Source organism: Panicum virgatum, chromosome 6K, assembly GCF_016808335.1.
Source record: "Panicum virgatum strain AP13 chromosome 6K, P.virgatum_v5, whole genome shotgun sequence".
In the NCBI taxonomy this organism is placed as follows: domain Eukaryota; kingdom Viridiplantae; phylum Streptophyta; class Magnoliopsida; order Poales; family Poaceae; genus Panicum; species Panicum virgatum.
Window position 1 is genome coordinate 32872227 of NC_053141.1, and position 12904 is coordinate 32885130.

At 42.0% G+C, this 12904-nt stretch overlaps 1 protein-coding gene and 1 pseudogene across 1 annotated transcript; one reads left to right on the top strand and one right to left on the bottom strand.

The window, feature by feature from the left end:
• LOC120712247 overlaps nt 1-9817 on the bottom strand; it is a 36998-nt pseudogene extending 27181 nt beyond the window's left edge.
• On the top strand, nt 6439-7807 carry LOC120712246 (zinc finger MYM-type protein 5-like). Its single transcript, XM_039997998.1, has one exon. The coding sequence runs from the start codon at nt 6681-6683 to the stop codon at nt 7773-7775; it is 1095 nt and encodes a 364-aa protein (XP_039853932.1). The 5' UTR covers nt 6439-6680; the 3' UTR covers nt 7776-7807.
• Nucleotides 9818-12904: the final 3087 nt, after the last annotated feature.

Genomic DNA, 12904 nt, shown 5'->3' on the forward strand with positions numbered 1-12904 from the left:
ATTAAAATATAAGTTATTTCATACACCATATATTACATCAATCACTTGGTTACATGAACATGAAAGTATAACATAATGATTACACATCATTGTTTAATGGAACGTTGACAACCTTTCTTCTTACGAATGTCCCTTGATCATGATCGAGGCGTAAGGAGCATCCTCTTTGGACAACAGGAAGCTAGGGTCAACATCGACAGAGAATGGAGGACGGTCGTAAAACTGATCAAAGTCTTCTGACTTGTCCAAAATATCTTCAACTCCAACGATTTTTCTTTTTCCTGGAAGAACTATGTGGTGTTTTGGCTCGTCGTCGAACTTGCCTTGCCTTGATTTTTCTTAGGTTTGCTTGCCATGTCCTTCACATAGAAAACCTGCGTCACATTCTTGGCGAGGATGAATGGTTCGTCTTTATATCCAATCTTTTTGAAGTCCACTATTGTCATTTCGTACCGGTCTATCGTTACACCGCCACCTGCTCGGTTCACCCATTGGCATCGAAACAAAGGAATCTTCAAGGGGCCATAGTCAAGCTCCCATATTTCCTCTATGACACCAAAGTAGCTGTCCTTATTTCCATCATGGCCTATTGCATCAATACGCACACCACTATTTTGGTTCGTGCTCTTTTCATCTTGGGCTCTTGTGTAAAACGTATATCCATTGATCTCGTATCCTTGGTATTACATGATTGTGGTTGATGGTCCCCTAGCAAGCCATTGTAGTTGTACATCAATCGTGCTGACACCTATGAGTTTTCTTTTTAGCCAAACCGCAAAGCTATCTATGTGATGACGTGTAATCCATACCTCAGACTTCCCTATGTTTTCATATCGGACAATATTGATGTGCTCATCCATATATGGGGCCACGAGGGATGAATTCTGTAGAACGGTGAAATTTGCTTTGCGGATTTCACTTTCAGGGATGTGCATATTAGATTTCTTACCTAGTGTGCCCTTTCCTTCCAATCGCCCATCATAGCGTGACATGGGGACCCCAATCGGACTAAGTTCATCAATGAAATCAACACAAAACTCAATGACCTCCTCTGTTCCATAGCCCTTGGCGATACATCCTTCTGGCCGAGAACGATTCCGAACGTACTTCTTTAAGACTGCCATGTATCTCTCGAAAGAGAACATATTGTGTAGTAATACATGGCCTAAAATGTTTATCTCTTTCACAATATGAACCAGGAGGTGGGTCATAATATTAAAGAATGAAGGTGGAAAGACCATCTCAAAACTGACAAGACATTGGACCACATCATTCTGTAGCCTTGTGAGCTTATTTGGATCGATTGCCTTCTGCGAAATTTCATTAAGAAAGGCACATAGCTTCACCACTGCTAATCTTACATTTTCTGGTAGAATACCCCTCAACGCGACTGGAAGCAATTGGCTCATCAAAACGTGGCAATCATGAGACTTTAGGTTTGTGAACTTTTTCTCTTTCATATTAATTCTTCCCTGCATATTCGAGGAGTAACCGGATGGTACCTTCATACTGTTCAAGCAATCAAACATGCTTTCCTTCTCCTCTTTGCTGAGAGTGTAGCTAGCAGGACGTAAGTAGTGCTGTCCATTTTCTCTCTTCTCAGGACGTAGGTCTTCTTGTTGTTTTGTTTCTTTCAAATCACGTCTTGCTTCTAGTGTATCTTTTGACTGCCCATACGTACCAAGGAATCCTAGCTGGTTCACGCAAATATTCTTCGTCAAGTGCATCACATCGATTGCGTTGCGGACCTCCAGGACATCCCAATATGGGAGCTCCCATAGTATCTTCTTCCACATTGGGGCATGGCCGTTTTCATCATTCAAAACTTGTTTGCTTCCACGGCCCTTTCCAAACACGACATGGACATCCTTCACCATCGAGAAAACACACTTCCCGATTCGGAATATAGGCTTAGCACGAGTTTCTGGTTCCCCTTTGAAATGTTTTCCTTTTCTTCTTAAGGGGTGGTTGAGGGGAAGGAATCGACGATGACCCATGTACACGACCTTCCTACAATTTTTTAGATACAAGCTGTCGGTTTCTTCTAGACAATGAGTGCATTCCTGGTATCCCTTATTCGACTGTCCGGACAGATTGCTAAGTGCAGGCCAATCATTGATGGTAACAAAAAGCAATGCTCGCAGGTCAAAATTCTCCTGTTTGTACTCATCCCAAACACGTACACCGTCCTCCTTCCACAGCAGCAAAAGATCATCAACCAACGGTCTTAGGTACACGTCAATATCATTGCCTAGTTGTTTTGGGCCTTGGATAAGCACCGGCATCATCATGTACTTCTGCTTCATGCATAGCCAAGAAGGAAGATTGAACATACAGAGGGTCATAGGCCATGTACTGTGACTGCTACCCCACTCGCCGAATGCATTCATTCCGTCCGTACTTAAACCAAACCTTATGTTCCTTGGGTCGTTATCAAAATCTGGGAAATCTCTATCCACGTTTCTCCACTGGGACCCATCCGCAGGGTGTCTCAGCATCTGATCTTGCTTACGCTCTTCTTTGTGCCACCGCATCAATTTAGCATTGGATTTATTTCTGAAAAAGCGCTTCAAACATGGTATTACTGGGAAATACCACATCACCTTAGCGGTAACATTTTTCTTGACGGGCTCCCCGTCGACCTCACCAGGATCATTTTGCCTGATCTTGTACCGTTTTGCATCACAGACAGGACAAACATCCAGTTTCTCATATTCTTCGCCTCGATAGAGAATACAATCGTTAGGACATGTGTGAATTTTCTGTACCTCAAATCCAAGAGGGAAAACAACCTTCTTTGCTTCGTATGTTGTAGAGGGCAGTTCATTTCCCTCTCGAAGCATGTTCTTTACAATTCCAAGTAGCTCCTCAAATTCCTTATCGGTGACACCATTAGCTGCCTTCCACTGCAGTATTTCAAGTGTGGTACCCAACTTTTTAAGCCCCTGCTTGCAATCTGGATACAATCTTCTCCAGCCTCGTCCATTTCTTCAGCATCGTCCATGGGTTCATCTTCAAAGGCTCCTGTTTCATATAGATGAGCCCAGTCTGCAATATTATGATCATCATCTTCTTCACCATCTTGCATCACAACTCCAGGTTCACCGTGCTTGGTCCAAAGAGTATAGTTATCCATGAAACCTTTTTCATAAATGTGAGCGTGTAGAGTGCTCCTCTTAGAGTATTCCTTTTTATTTTGGCAAACGCGGCACGGACAACACATAAAACCTTTCGATGACTTGTGGGCCTCCGCAGCATCGAGAAAAGACTTTAGACCATTAATCCACGCCATGGTGCACCGGTCGCCGTACATCCATTGTCGGTCCATCGATCTACAGTTTTGAATTAAGTAACAACATTATTTTACTTGTATTCATATCACTTAAATTGGCACAAAAGCCATTTTTGCGAATTTAACATTGAAATACAAAATTAATAGAAGTCCAAATTCATAAATACATGTTGCAAAGGCTTTGTTTCAGGGTCACTTCCTCTAAAACCATCGAGGATTTCATTATTGGGACCAAGACCGTACTCCATCATCGCGTCCTCATATATACCGCACCGCATCGTGGATATCGATTCTAGCCCCAAATATCAGAGTTTTCACCGAAGGATCAAGGTTAATGACATATTCATGATCCGAAACATACATTTTTTAAACTTCTCGATGGTTTCCATATGAGCCCCAATAAATACATCATTAGAGTGCCAAAATAATGCAACTAAATGCATAACAAATACCAAACGATGCATTCCACAATACATACATAGATTCCACAACGCATACACATTTTATTCCACGACACATACATTCCACAACGATCACCCCCACCGGTGCCACTCCCTCCAACTGCTGAAGCCATATTTTACTGGAAAACACTATTATTTTTTACAACATTATAAATTCTAACAATTACAATAAAATCTGAATAAATTAATTAAAATAAATCACATTAATTTGCAAATTGATTGAAAAAACTCTTACAATTACAATGTAAATATGTACATCATTATATCCTCATATTCGAATTGCACAGGCACTTACAATGAAGTCTGAAATGTAATGAAATTAGAGTTGCTATTGAGGTATTAATCATCATTGTGTGCCGTGCTATGTCACAGCTCTCTGTAAGCCCTTATTCTTTGTCGGTCTTGACCTCACCCTATCTACATAATGAAGGGTCTAGAAAGAGCTGTGACAGAGCAGGCACAATGTGACTAATGCCCCAATAGCAACACTACTTCGTTTACATTTCACACTTACCAGTAAGTGTCTTTGAACTATAATGCAAAATCACATTAATTCTCAATAAAAAAAACCTGAATAAATTAATTGAGAGAAATCTCTAATTAATTGAAATAAATCTCTATAACTCCTAATTATTTTGACACCCTTCAGTTCCAGAACACTCTTTTCAATATCCAGAAACCATCTAGAAGAAAAAAAACTTTATTTCGGAAAATGTATATGTCGGTAACATTGACCCTGCGATGATGACAATGCCTTTCGGGGGGGGGGGGGGGGGGGGGGGGGACACGGTGCGGTACAAGGATGTCACCAATCGGCCAGTCGCAGCACCAATATTTTCGGTTAATAGGAACACAGCACTATATGCACAGGCAGCGTGCTCGTTGATATGCTCTCAGTGCAACAACGGCCACGCTGACTGCGTCAAATGCTGTCTTCGTTTAAATCGGAAGTGCTGGTGATGCGACCAGCCGATTCGCGACGTCCATATAATGCATTGTGTTTCCCCGAAAGGTAGTGTCATCACTATTGGATGGAGATTAACGACGTATACTTGTTTCGAAATAAAGATTTTTTAGCTTATAAATAGTTTCAATGTGAGCCTGAATAAATACATCACTAGAGTGTCAAAATAATCAATTCATAATAAAAAATCTATTATAATTCTTTCATTAGTTCATTATAAAAAATTAACTATCCACATTATGGTTATATCTACTACAATCACATGTTTTGTCTACACTCATTCTAAAAATTTCTACTATCCACATGCTCATCATAATCTAAAAATAAAAAATGTACTACGGTCATTTGTAATATATAGAAAATGATTGAAAAATATGTCTATAAATTTTTCATATTCAACCTAGCCAATAAACCTACTCCCACATTCAAGTCATCGGTTCTATATATCTCAAATCATTGCATAAATCAAAGAAATCATACTCATCCTCACTATTTCTAAAAGTCACAAATTTCTCTAACTATAGAGCATAAAACGAAGAATAAATACTATCAATGAAGAGAGGATGAAGTTGCAAACCTTTGGCGTACTTGGATAACTAGAACACTCATTAAAACTAGAACAAATGCATGACGGCAACTCTCTAAGGGAAGAACAACCCCGAGCTCGAGCTTCTTTGGTGAAATGGCACTGGCTCGGGCTCGGGGAGGAAGAAGGGTGCTAATTTATAGTGGGCGCATTAGTACCGGCTAGTGGCTCCAGCCGGTACTAACGCGCCACATTTAGTACCGGCTGGAGCCACCAGCCGGTACTAAATTTCCTCGCGGCAGTTAAACTGTCACTAGCTGTCGGTGGCGGATGTCAGAGCCTGTCGGTGGCGGACTTTAGTACCGGCTGGAGCCACCAGCCGGTACTAATAGGCTCCCATGGCCACTGTTCCTTTGGCCCGGTACTAAATTTGCACGTTAGTACCGGCCAAAGCCGTGACCGGTACTAACGGCCGCAGACGAACGTGCGTTTTTCCAGTAGTGTCAGCAAACAATATAATTCAGGCGCACAGCTGGCAGCCGTGAGGGGTCCACGTGCAGGCAGTGAAAGTGACGGTGAGCTAGCTGGAGGATAGGAACGCACCTTGACAGCGAGGGTCCGCAACGAGAAGATGTTTGGCGCGTCCACGCCGTTGAGGTAGGCCTTCACCTCTGGGATGCCAGACCCGCCGGCCGCCGGCGACACGAAGGCCGTTATCGACGACGCCAACAGCAGAAGCAACATGTTGGAGCCGGCGAACAACCAGAAGGCTGTCCAATAGCTGCTCCACCGCCAGGAGAAGATTTGAAAGTTTAACAAATTTTCGCCAAAATCAAACCATGATCGTGATCAACTTAACAGCGAATTGAAATGGCCGCACCTGGCGGATTCCATGAGCGCAGACACGGCGTCGTGCTTGAACCCAGCGACATTCTCGACGGCGAGGTTGATCACGAAGCCGGCGATCCCGGTGAGGATGCCGATGGCGAGGCAGAAGGTCCACTTGAGCACCACGTACCGCACCTGGTCGCAGGGCCGGCCCTGGGCCAGTGCAAGCGGTGCGACCGCACTGGGCCTCCGGAATTAGGGGCCTCCAAAACTTAGTGTGCTAATAGGCCTCACAAGTATCAACAAAGCCAAGTTAAAGAGGAATACCAATCGATCGACTCTGACATTCGCCCGTCCATCCGGCTGCCCGCCTCGTTGCGCCTCCTGCCCTCCTCGACTTCTTCGCGTTGCGACTCGCGAGACGCCGGGTCGCCGCCGGCCGTCGCGCAATCTGCAGATCACCGCCACTGGCCGCTGCTAGCTTGTGCCCGATTGCCAATTTGCCATTACCGATCAAGGTTCAAAATCTTCCTCAGTCACATTCCCTTGTCTATTTTTTTCCTAACAGTAGGGTTAGATATACTCAAACTAATTTCGATTTTTGTATCAATGATAGTTTTCTTTTCAGTTTGTAGGGTCACCCAATCAAATCACATGTCTTCCAGTAGAAAGTTTGCATCCGGCAGTGAGAAAAGAAGAAAAAAGAAACGTCAAGATGAGTTGATTCAATCACAGATTGGTGCTATGGACAAATTTATTCAGAAAAAGAAACCAGACCCTTTAAGGAACAGTGAGGAGTTGGCGATAGTTATTGTGGAGCAGCAAGATGAGGGGATTTCACAAGAACGTATGAACATCAGCGACGATGATAACAATGTAAGTCGTGAGAATTCTCCAGTCATAGATCATGAAGAACTAGCTTTCTCTGTTGATATTTATGATCCTAGAAATTGGGAAAATCTTGATAACAAAGCAAGGGATATATTAGTGGAAAAAGGTCCTATAAGAGAACAAAATCTTGTATTCCCTAAAGATAGCAGATCTAGACATTTTTCATATGCTTATTATGACAAAGTGATGGAGAATGGAGAGGTACATGACAGAAAATGGTTGGTTTATTGTAAGCATGGCAACAGAGTGTTTTGCTTCAGTTGTAAGATTTTCAAGTCTAACAACATGAAGAGTGCTTTAGCATATGATGGATTGAATGATTGGGTACATGTGAGTGAGAGGTTGAAAGAACATGAAAAAAGTGTTGAGCATATCATTAGCATGAACTCTTGGTACGAGTTACGAACTAGACTGAGCAAAGATCAGACAATTGATAAAGAAATGCAGGAACTAATCAAAAAGGAGAAAGAGCACATGAAGAAAGTTTTATTCAGATTAGTAGCCATTGTGAAGTTTCTTGGTAAGCGTAATTTGGCTTCTAGAGGATCTAGTGAGCAGCTCTACAATGATAAGAATGGTAATTTTTTAGCTTGTGTTGAGATGATTGCGGAATTTGACCCGGTACTGCAAGAGCATCTTAGACGCATTCAGAGCAAAGAAATTCATTATCATTACCTCAGTCACAAAATTCAGAATGAGCTGATTTCTCTTTTGGGTTCTAGTATTACAAATTCTATCATAGAAATTGTAAGAAAGGCTAAATATTTTTCCATTATCCTTGACTGTACCCCAGATGTAAGCCATCAAGAATAGATGACTTTGATAGTTCGTTGTGTGAACATGTCTGAGAACAAAATAAAGATTGAGGAGTACTTTCTAGCATTCTTGGAAGTGGATGACACATCCGGTTTGGGGTTTTTCAATGTAATGCTGGAGGCCATGGAGTTTTTTGGTCTTAATATTTCTGATATAAGGGGCCAAGGTTATGACAATGGATCCAACATAAAAGGAAAACACTAGGGGGTGCAAAGAAGGTTGCTTGACATCAATCCAAGAGCTCTGTATATGCCATGTGCTTGCCATAGTCTTAATCTTACTCTTTGTGATATGGCAAATTCTAGTCGTAAAGCTGAAATGTTTTTTGGGATCGTGCAATGTATATATGTGTTATTTTCAGGTTCCACTAAAAGATGGAAAGTGTTGCTTGACCATGTTCTAGATTTAACTGTGAAGTCAGTGTGCAATACTCGCTAGGAGAGTCGAATCAAAAGTGTTAGAGCAATCAGATATCAAGCTCCACAGTTAAGGTCAGCTTTGTCCCACTTAATGAAAGCCAGTGATTCTGAGCCCAGTACAAAGAGTGATGCCAAAAATTTGTTTGAATTGCTTGGTAATTTTGAGTTTATTCTTAGCATGGTTATTTGGCATGACATCTTATTTGCTATTGATACTGTGAGCAAGAAGCTGCAATCAGCATCAATGTGTATTGACTCCGCCTTGCAGCAAATTGAAGGTATAATGCAATACTTTAATAACTACAGAAATGAAGGGTTCGAATCTAGCTTGAAAATTGCAAAAAAATCTTGCAACTGAAATGGGTGTAGAGCCATCCTTTCCGTTGAAACGCAAAGTTACCAGAAAGAAACATTTTGATGAATCCGAGTGCAGTGATGAAGCAATATTGCAAGCTGAGAAGGATTTTGAAGTTAATTACTTTTTTGTCATGGTTGATATGGCGACAACCTCACTGAAAACAAGATTTGAAGAACTCCAAGTATTTAAAAAATATTTGGATTTTTACTAAGCTCAAGAAACTTGACATCATTGGATGATATGAAACTAACAGGCTGTTGTACTGCTTTTGCCAAAACTTTCTCTTTGGATGATTCGTGTGATGTGGACTTAAATGATCTAATATCTGAATTAAAGGTTTTGCAGCTGACTTTGCCGGATAGACAAATGTCTGCTATGGAGATTTTTGAGTTTGTTAAAGAAATGGACAGCTATCCCAATGTGTCTATTGCTTATCGAATCTTGTTTACTATGCCGGTGATTGTCGCATCAGCTGAGAGAAGCTTTTCAAAGTTGAAGTTATTGAGGAACTATTTGAGGTCAGTGATGTCTCAGGAAAAGTTAAATGGTTTGGCTACTTTGTGCATTGAGAAGGGGCTGCTGGATGAGATTGATATTGACACTATCATCACTGATTTTGCATCTAGAACTGTTAGAAGAAATTGTTTTAAATGATCTAGAGACATTTCTCTTTTGTATTTTAAACTTGTTAGTGTAAGATTGGTTAATGACACTGAATTTTTTAATATTATCTTATATTTTTATGGTGAATGGGGCCTCCATTTTTTTTTCGGCACTGGACCAAAAAAATGTCAGGGCCGGCCCTGCCTGGTCGACGTTGGACCTCGTCCTCCAGTTCTGGTCGAACAAGTCGTTCTCTATTATCCTGTGAACAAAGATGAACGAAGCCAAAACAAAAGCTGATACAGTTTCTTCATGAGAAGACAATACAAGGAATTGAACAAGCTATGCTGCGATATCTTGACAGGGAAACACAAGGTGACCAAGCAAAGATTGGGGAGCACCGTACGTCAAGGATGCGAGAGCAGAGGTTGCTTACTCGTAGTCGAGGCTCTCAATGGGGCAGGGGTTGGAGCCGACCATGGCCACCTGGGAGGTGTTGGTGGTGGCGCTGCGGTGGAGGAGGTCCCGGGTGAGGGGCGGCCGTTGCTCCTCCTCCTCTTCCATGTGATGATCCTCGAGCGGCGGCGCCATGGGATGGAGGCAAAAGGACGAGGGGGCGCCGAGGAAGTGGACCAGCAGGGGAGATGAGGACAAGATGAGGTGGCTTTATTGTGAAGTGGAAACAGATTTGAAGCTCGCTCGAAAGGCCTGGTCTATAGACCGACACAAGGAGTTCTTGTTATATTTGCATTAGTAATAATGTACAAATTGATTGTAAAACAGAAATGCTTTTGCAGTTTAGTCTAAATTACTTATCTCCAAAACGTAGTTGTTAAGTGCAGATAATGGTTGGCAAAATATCATTTAGTCCTCCGCACGTTAAAATTTCGTTAATAAAGAACAGTTGCGTTCAGTTTGCTACCCGCCGTACGTGCTAGCTCCCTCTTTCTTTAAAATGCCGAATTATGGAGTAAATAGTTTTGCTTTCTTAGGATTATTATCAATCACGCATATCACCAAAAACACCAGCTTCAACATAATAGTAGTCTCACGCTGGTGTATGAACCCAGACAACCAAATCTGGGCACAGGCGTGACACCGAAATAAGGGACAGATAGACAGGGCCCTTTCGCATGCGGCTTTTCGGTGTCCCAAGAGGCATATGGCTTATTGGTACCCATAATTGTATACTAACTAATCAAAACAGTCGCTTGACTCTAGATCCGTGCCCGTATGTTGCTACGGGAGTTAATTTTTTTTAACATAATAAGATAAGCATGAACAAACATGGCGTTTTATGCTCACAACTATCAATTTTATAAATTTTATAAGGATATAGCCTGCAATGGGTAAAACAAATATAGAATGGCCCATCATTATCCCTACAAGAAACTATTTAATTTATGGCAGATTTTCTATGACCTTTTTAGATAACATCACGAATGGCACTACATCTATGATGTTTTTCTATTTCCCGTCATGCATGTGCATTGATGGATATTGAAGCCCAAAACACAGTGATGTTTTGTTAAATTTCTCACAATCTGGCCCAGAACGTGTGATGTTTTAGCAAATTCGTTACAATCATTAAATAAAAAATTGTCATGTTTTGTATGGAAAAATAGAGAAATCAGAAATAAAAAAAGAGTGGAGGCTCAGAAAACACGTTTTAGCAAATTCGTCGCAATCAAATAAATTGAAAATGGCCATGTTTTGTTTGGAAAAATAGAGAAATCAGAAAAATAAAAAAAACTATGGAGTCTCAAAAAAGAAGCTGGAACCTTATGAAGAGAATGTATGCACTTACCATTGAGCTACCTTTTGATTTGTTCATCTTATTGGTCTTCATTCTTTTTATACTGTAGTTTTCATGGTTATTGTGTACGTGGCAACTTAACAGCCAGGTTGTCAGGCGCTAGGATTTAGGATTTAGAGTTTAGGCACGGGGGAGATGACTCATTCTCGGGTAGTCGGGTAGCATGGCATGACGGGGCCCGACGCGTCGTGGCCGTGCTGGTGGATTTGGTTTGATTTGGTCTTCAACGGTTTGACACGTCGGTCAGGCTGGTTTTCTGGTTGAGCCCTAAGATTTTTTCATGGGTGTCCAAGTTTGTGATGGGCCAGATGGGAAGCTCTATTTCCATCTTTATACTCGATCTCGCTTTTCCTTTTCTTTTTAGAAGAAAACGGGGGCCAATCGGGCAAGCCTATATTTGCTCATATTGCTTTTCTTTTTTTTCCCGAAACACTGCTCACATTGCCTTTTGGTGTTAACTTTTTTTTTTGTGGAACGTGGTATTGGCCACTCTTGGCAACAGGGTTGACTATGTTCACTATTGGGCTCTTGGCCAATCATGCTGTCTGATATACCAGTAATCCAATACCACTCTTGGCCAATACTGTCGTCTGTTATAAAAATTCTGATATATCAATGGCCTGTTGCATACGTGGCAACTTAACAACCAGATCATCAGGCGCCAGGGTTGGTTATAATCTATAGTAGAACATAGTCAACCTTGCATACATTGTGTCTGAAATTAATCCAAGGATTCAATAAAATTTGAAGACTTGACTATATTTCGTTTGACGGTCTTAACTCCGTCCACCGGACACGGAATCAAGGGCTATCGGTCTTGATGGAAAGAGGATTCCAAATCCTACACCCAGGGATGAAAACTCATTAATAAGGCGATTGGATTAATTTTTATCATTCACATCCAATTCATCAGGCACCGGTATTTAACTAAAATGATTTGAACACTAGACCGAGCACTCAAGTCCAGCGCGACTTACTACTGGACTACGAGCTTGATTGTGGTCATGCTTGGCATTTTAACTCTTTTGCCTAAGAAAAAAGCAGTTTTTTCTCTAACCACAAAATTAGCAGGTGAGATTCGCACATCTCAACATTGGTGAGATCCTACAGCTGCTCCGCATCGCCGTCGTCTACCACGGCCACCCCGCAACCCAGCTGCCCCCCATTGCCTTAGACTCACACTAATTGCACCGCCACCGCCCACGCCATCGTCGCCGTCAGCCATTGCCCCCGCCGCCTCTAGTGGCACCACATTTGAGACCGCCGGCGCCGCTACTCGTCACTGCCGACACACCTCACACCACCACATCTTCTGCACAGTCGCCAGCCGCCCACCACAGCCGCCACATCTCACACGACCGCTGCAGCCATTGCCACACCAACGTCGTCAATGACCACTCGAGCATGACACCAGCATCACAGTCATACTACCTTGACTCCTACTGTGGGGCAAACCTTCTTCCCCACCTCAACACTGACCATCGGTGCAGGTATGGACTCTCTATAATCCTTTTGTTAGTTTGTTGAATTTAGGTTCTGAATTGGCACGACGTTGTTCATTTGGGTAGTTCTGCAATGTTTGATTAGATGGATCGAATCTGGGTGCATGGCAGATTATTTTCACCTGAACAGATTGATGGTGTCAAGTAATTTATGAGATTCGTTAAAGGAAAATTCAGTGACAATGTTGAAATTCTATGCTCATGTAGATGCCTTAATCAGAAATACCAACATCAGGCTGTTGTGAAGAAGCACATATTGATGAATGGCATGGACAATAGTTATACTCGATGGATTCACCATAGAGAGTCCTTGAATGTAGATGTTACTGATCATGGTGCTGTTGTGCATGACACTGTGTTGTTGTTGATGGTATGACAGAGGAGGACAACTATGGCTATGGTGTTGATCCTTTGGCAGAGGTTTTAGG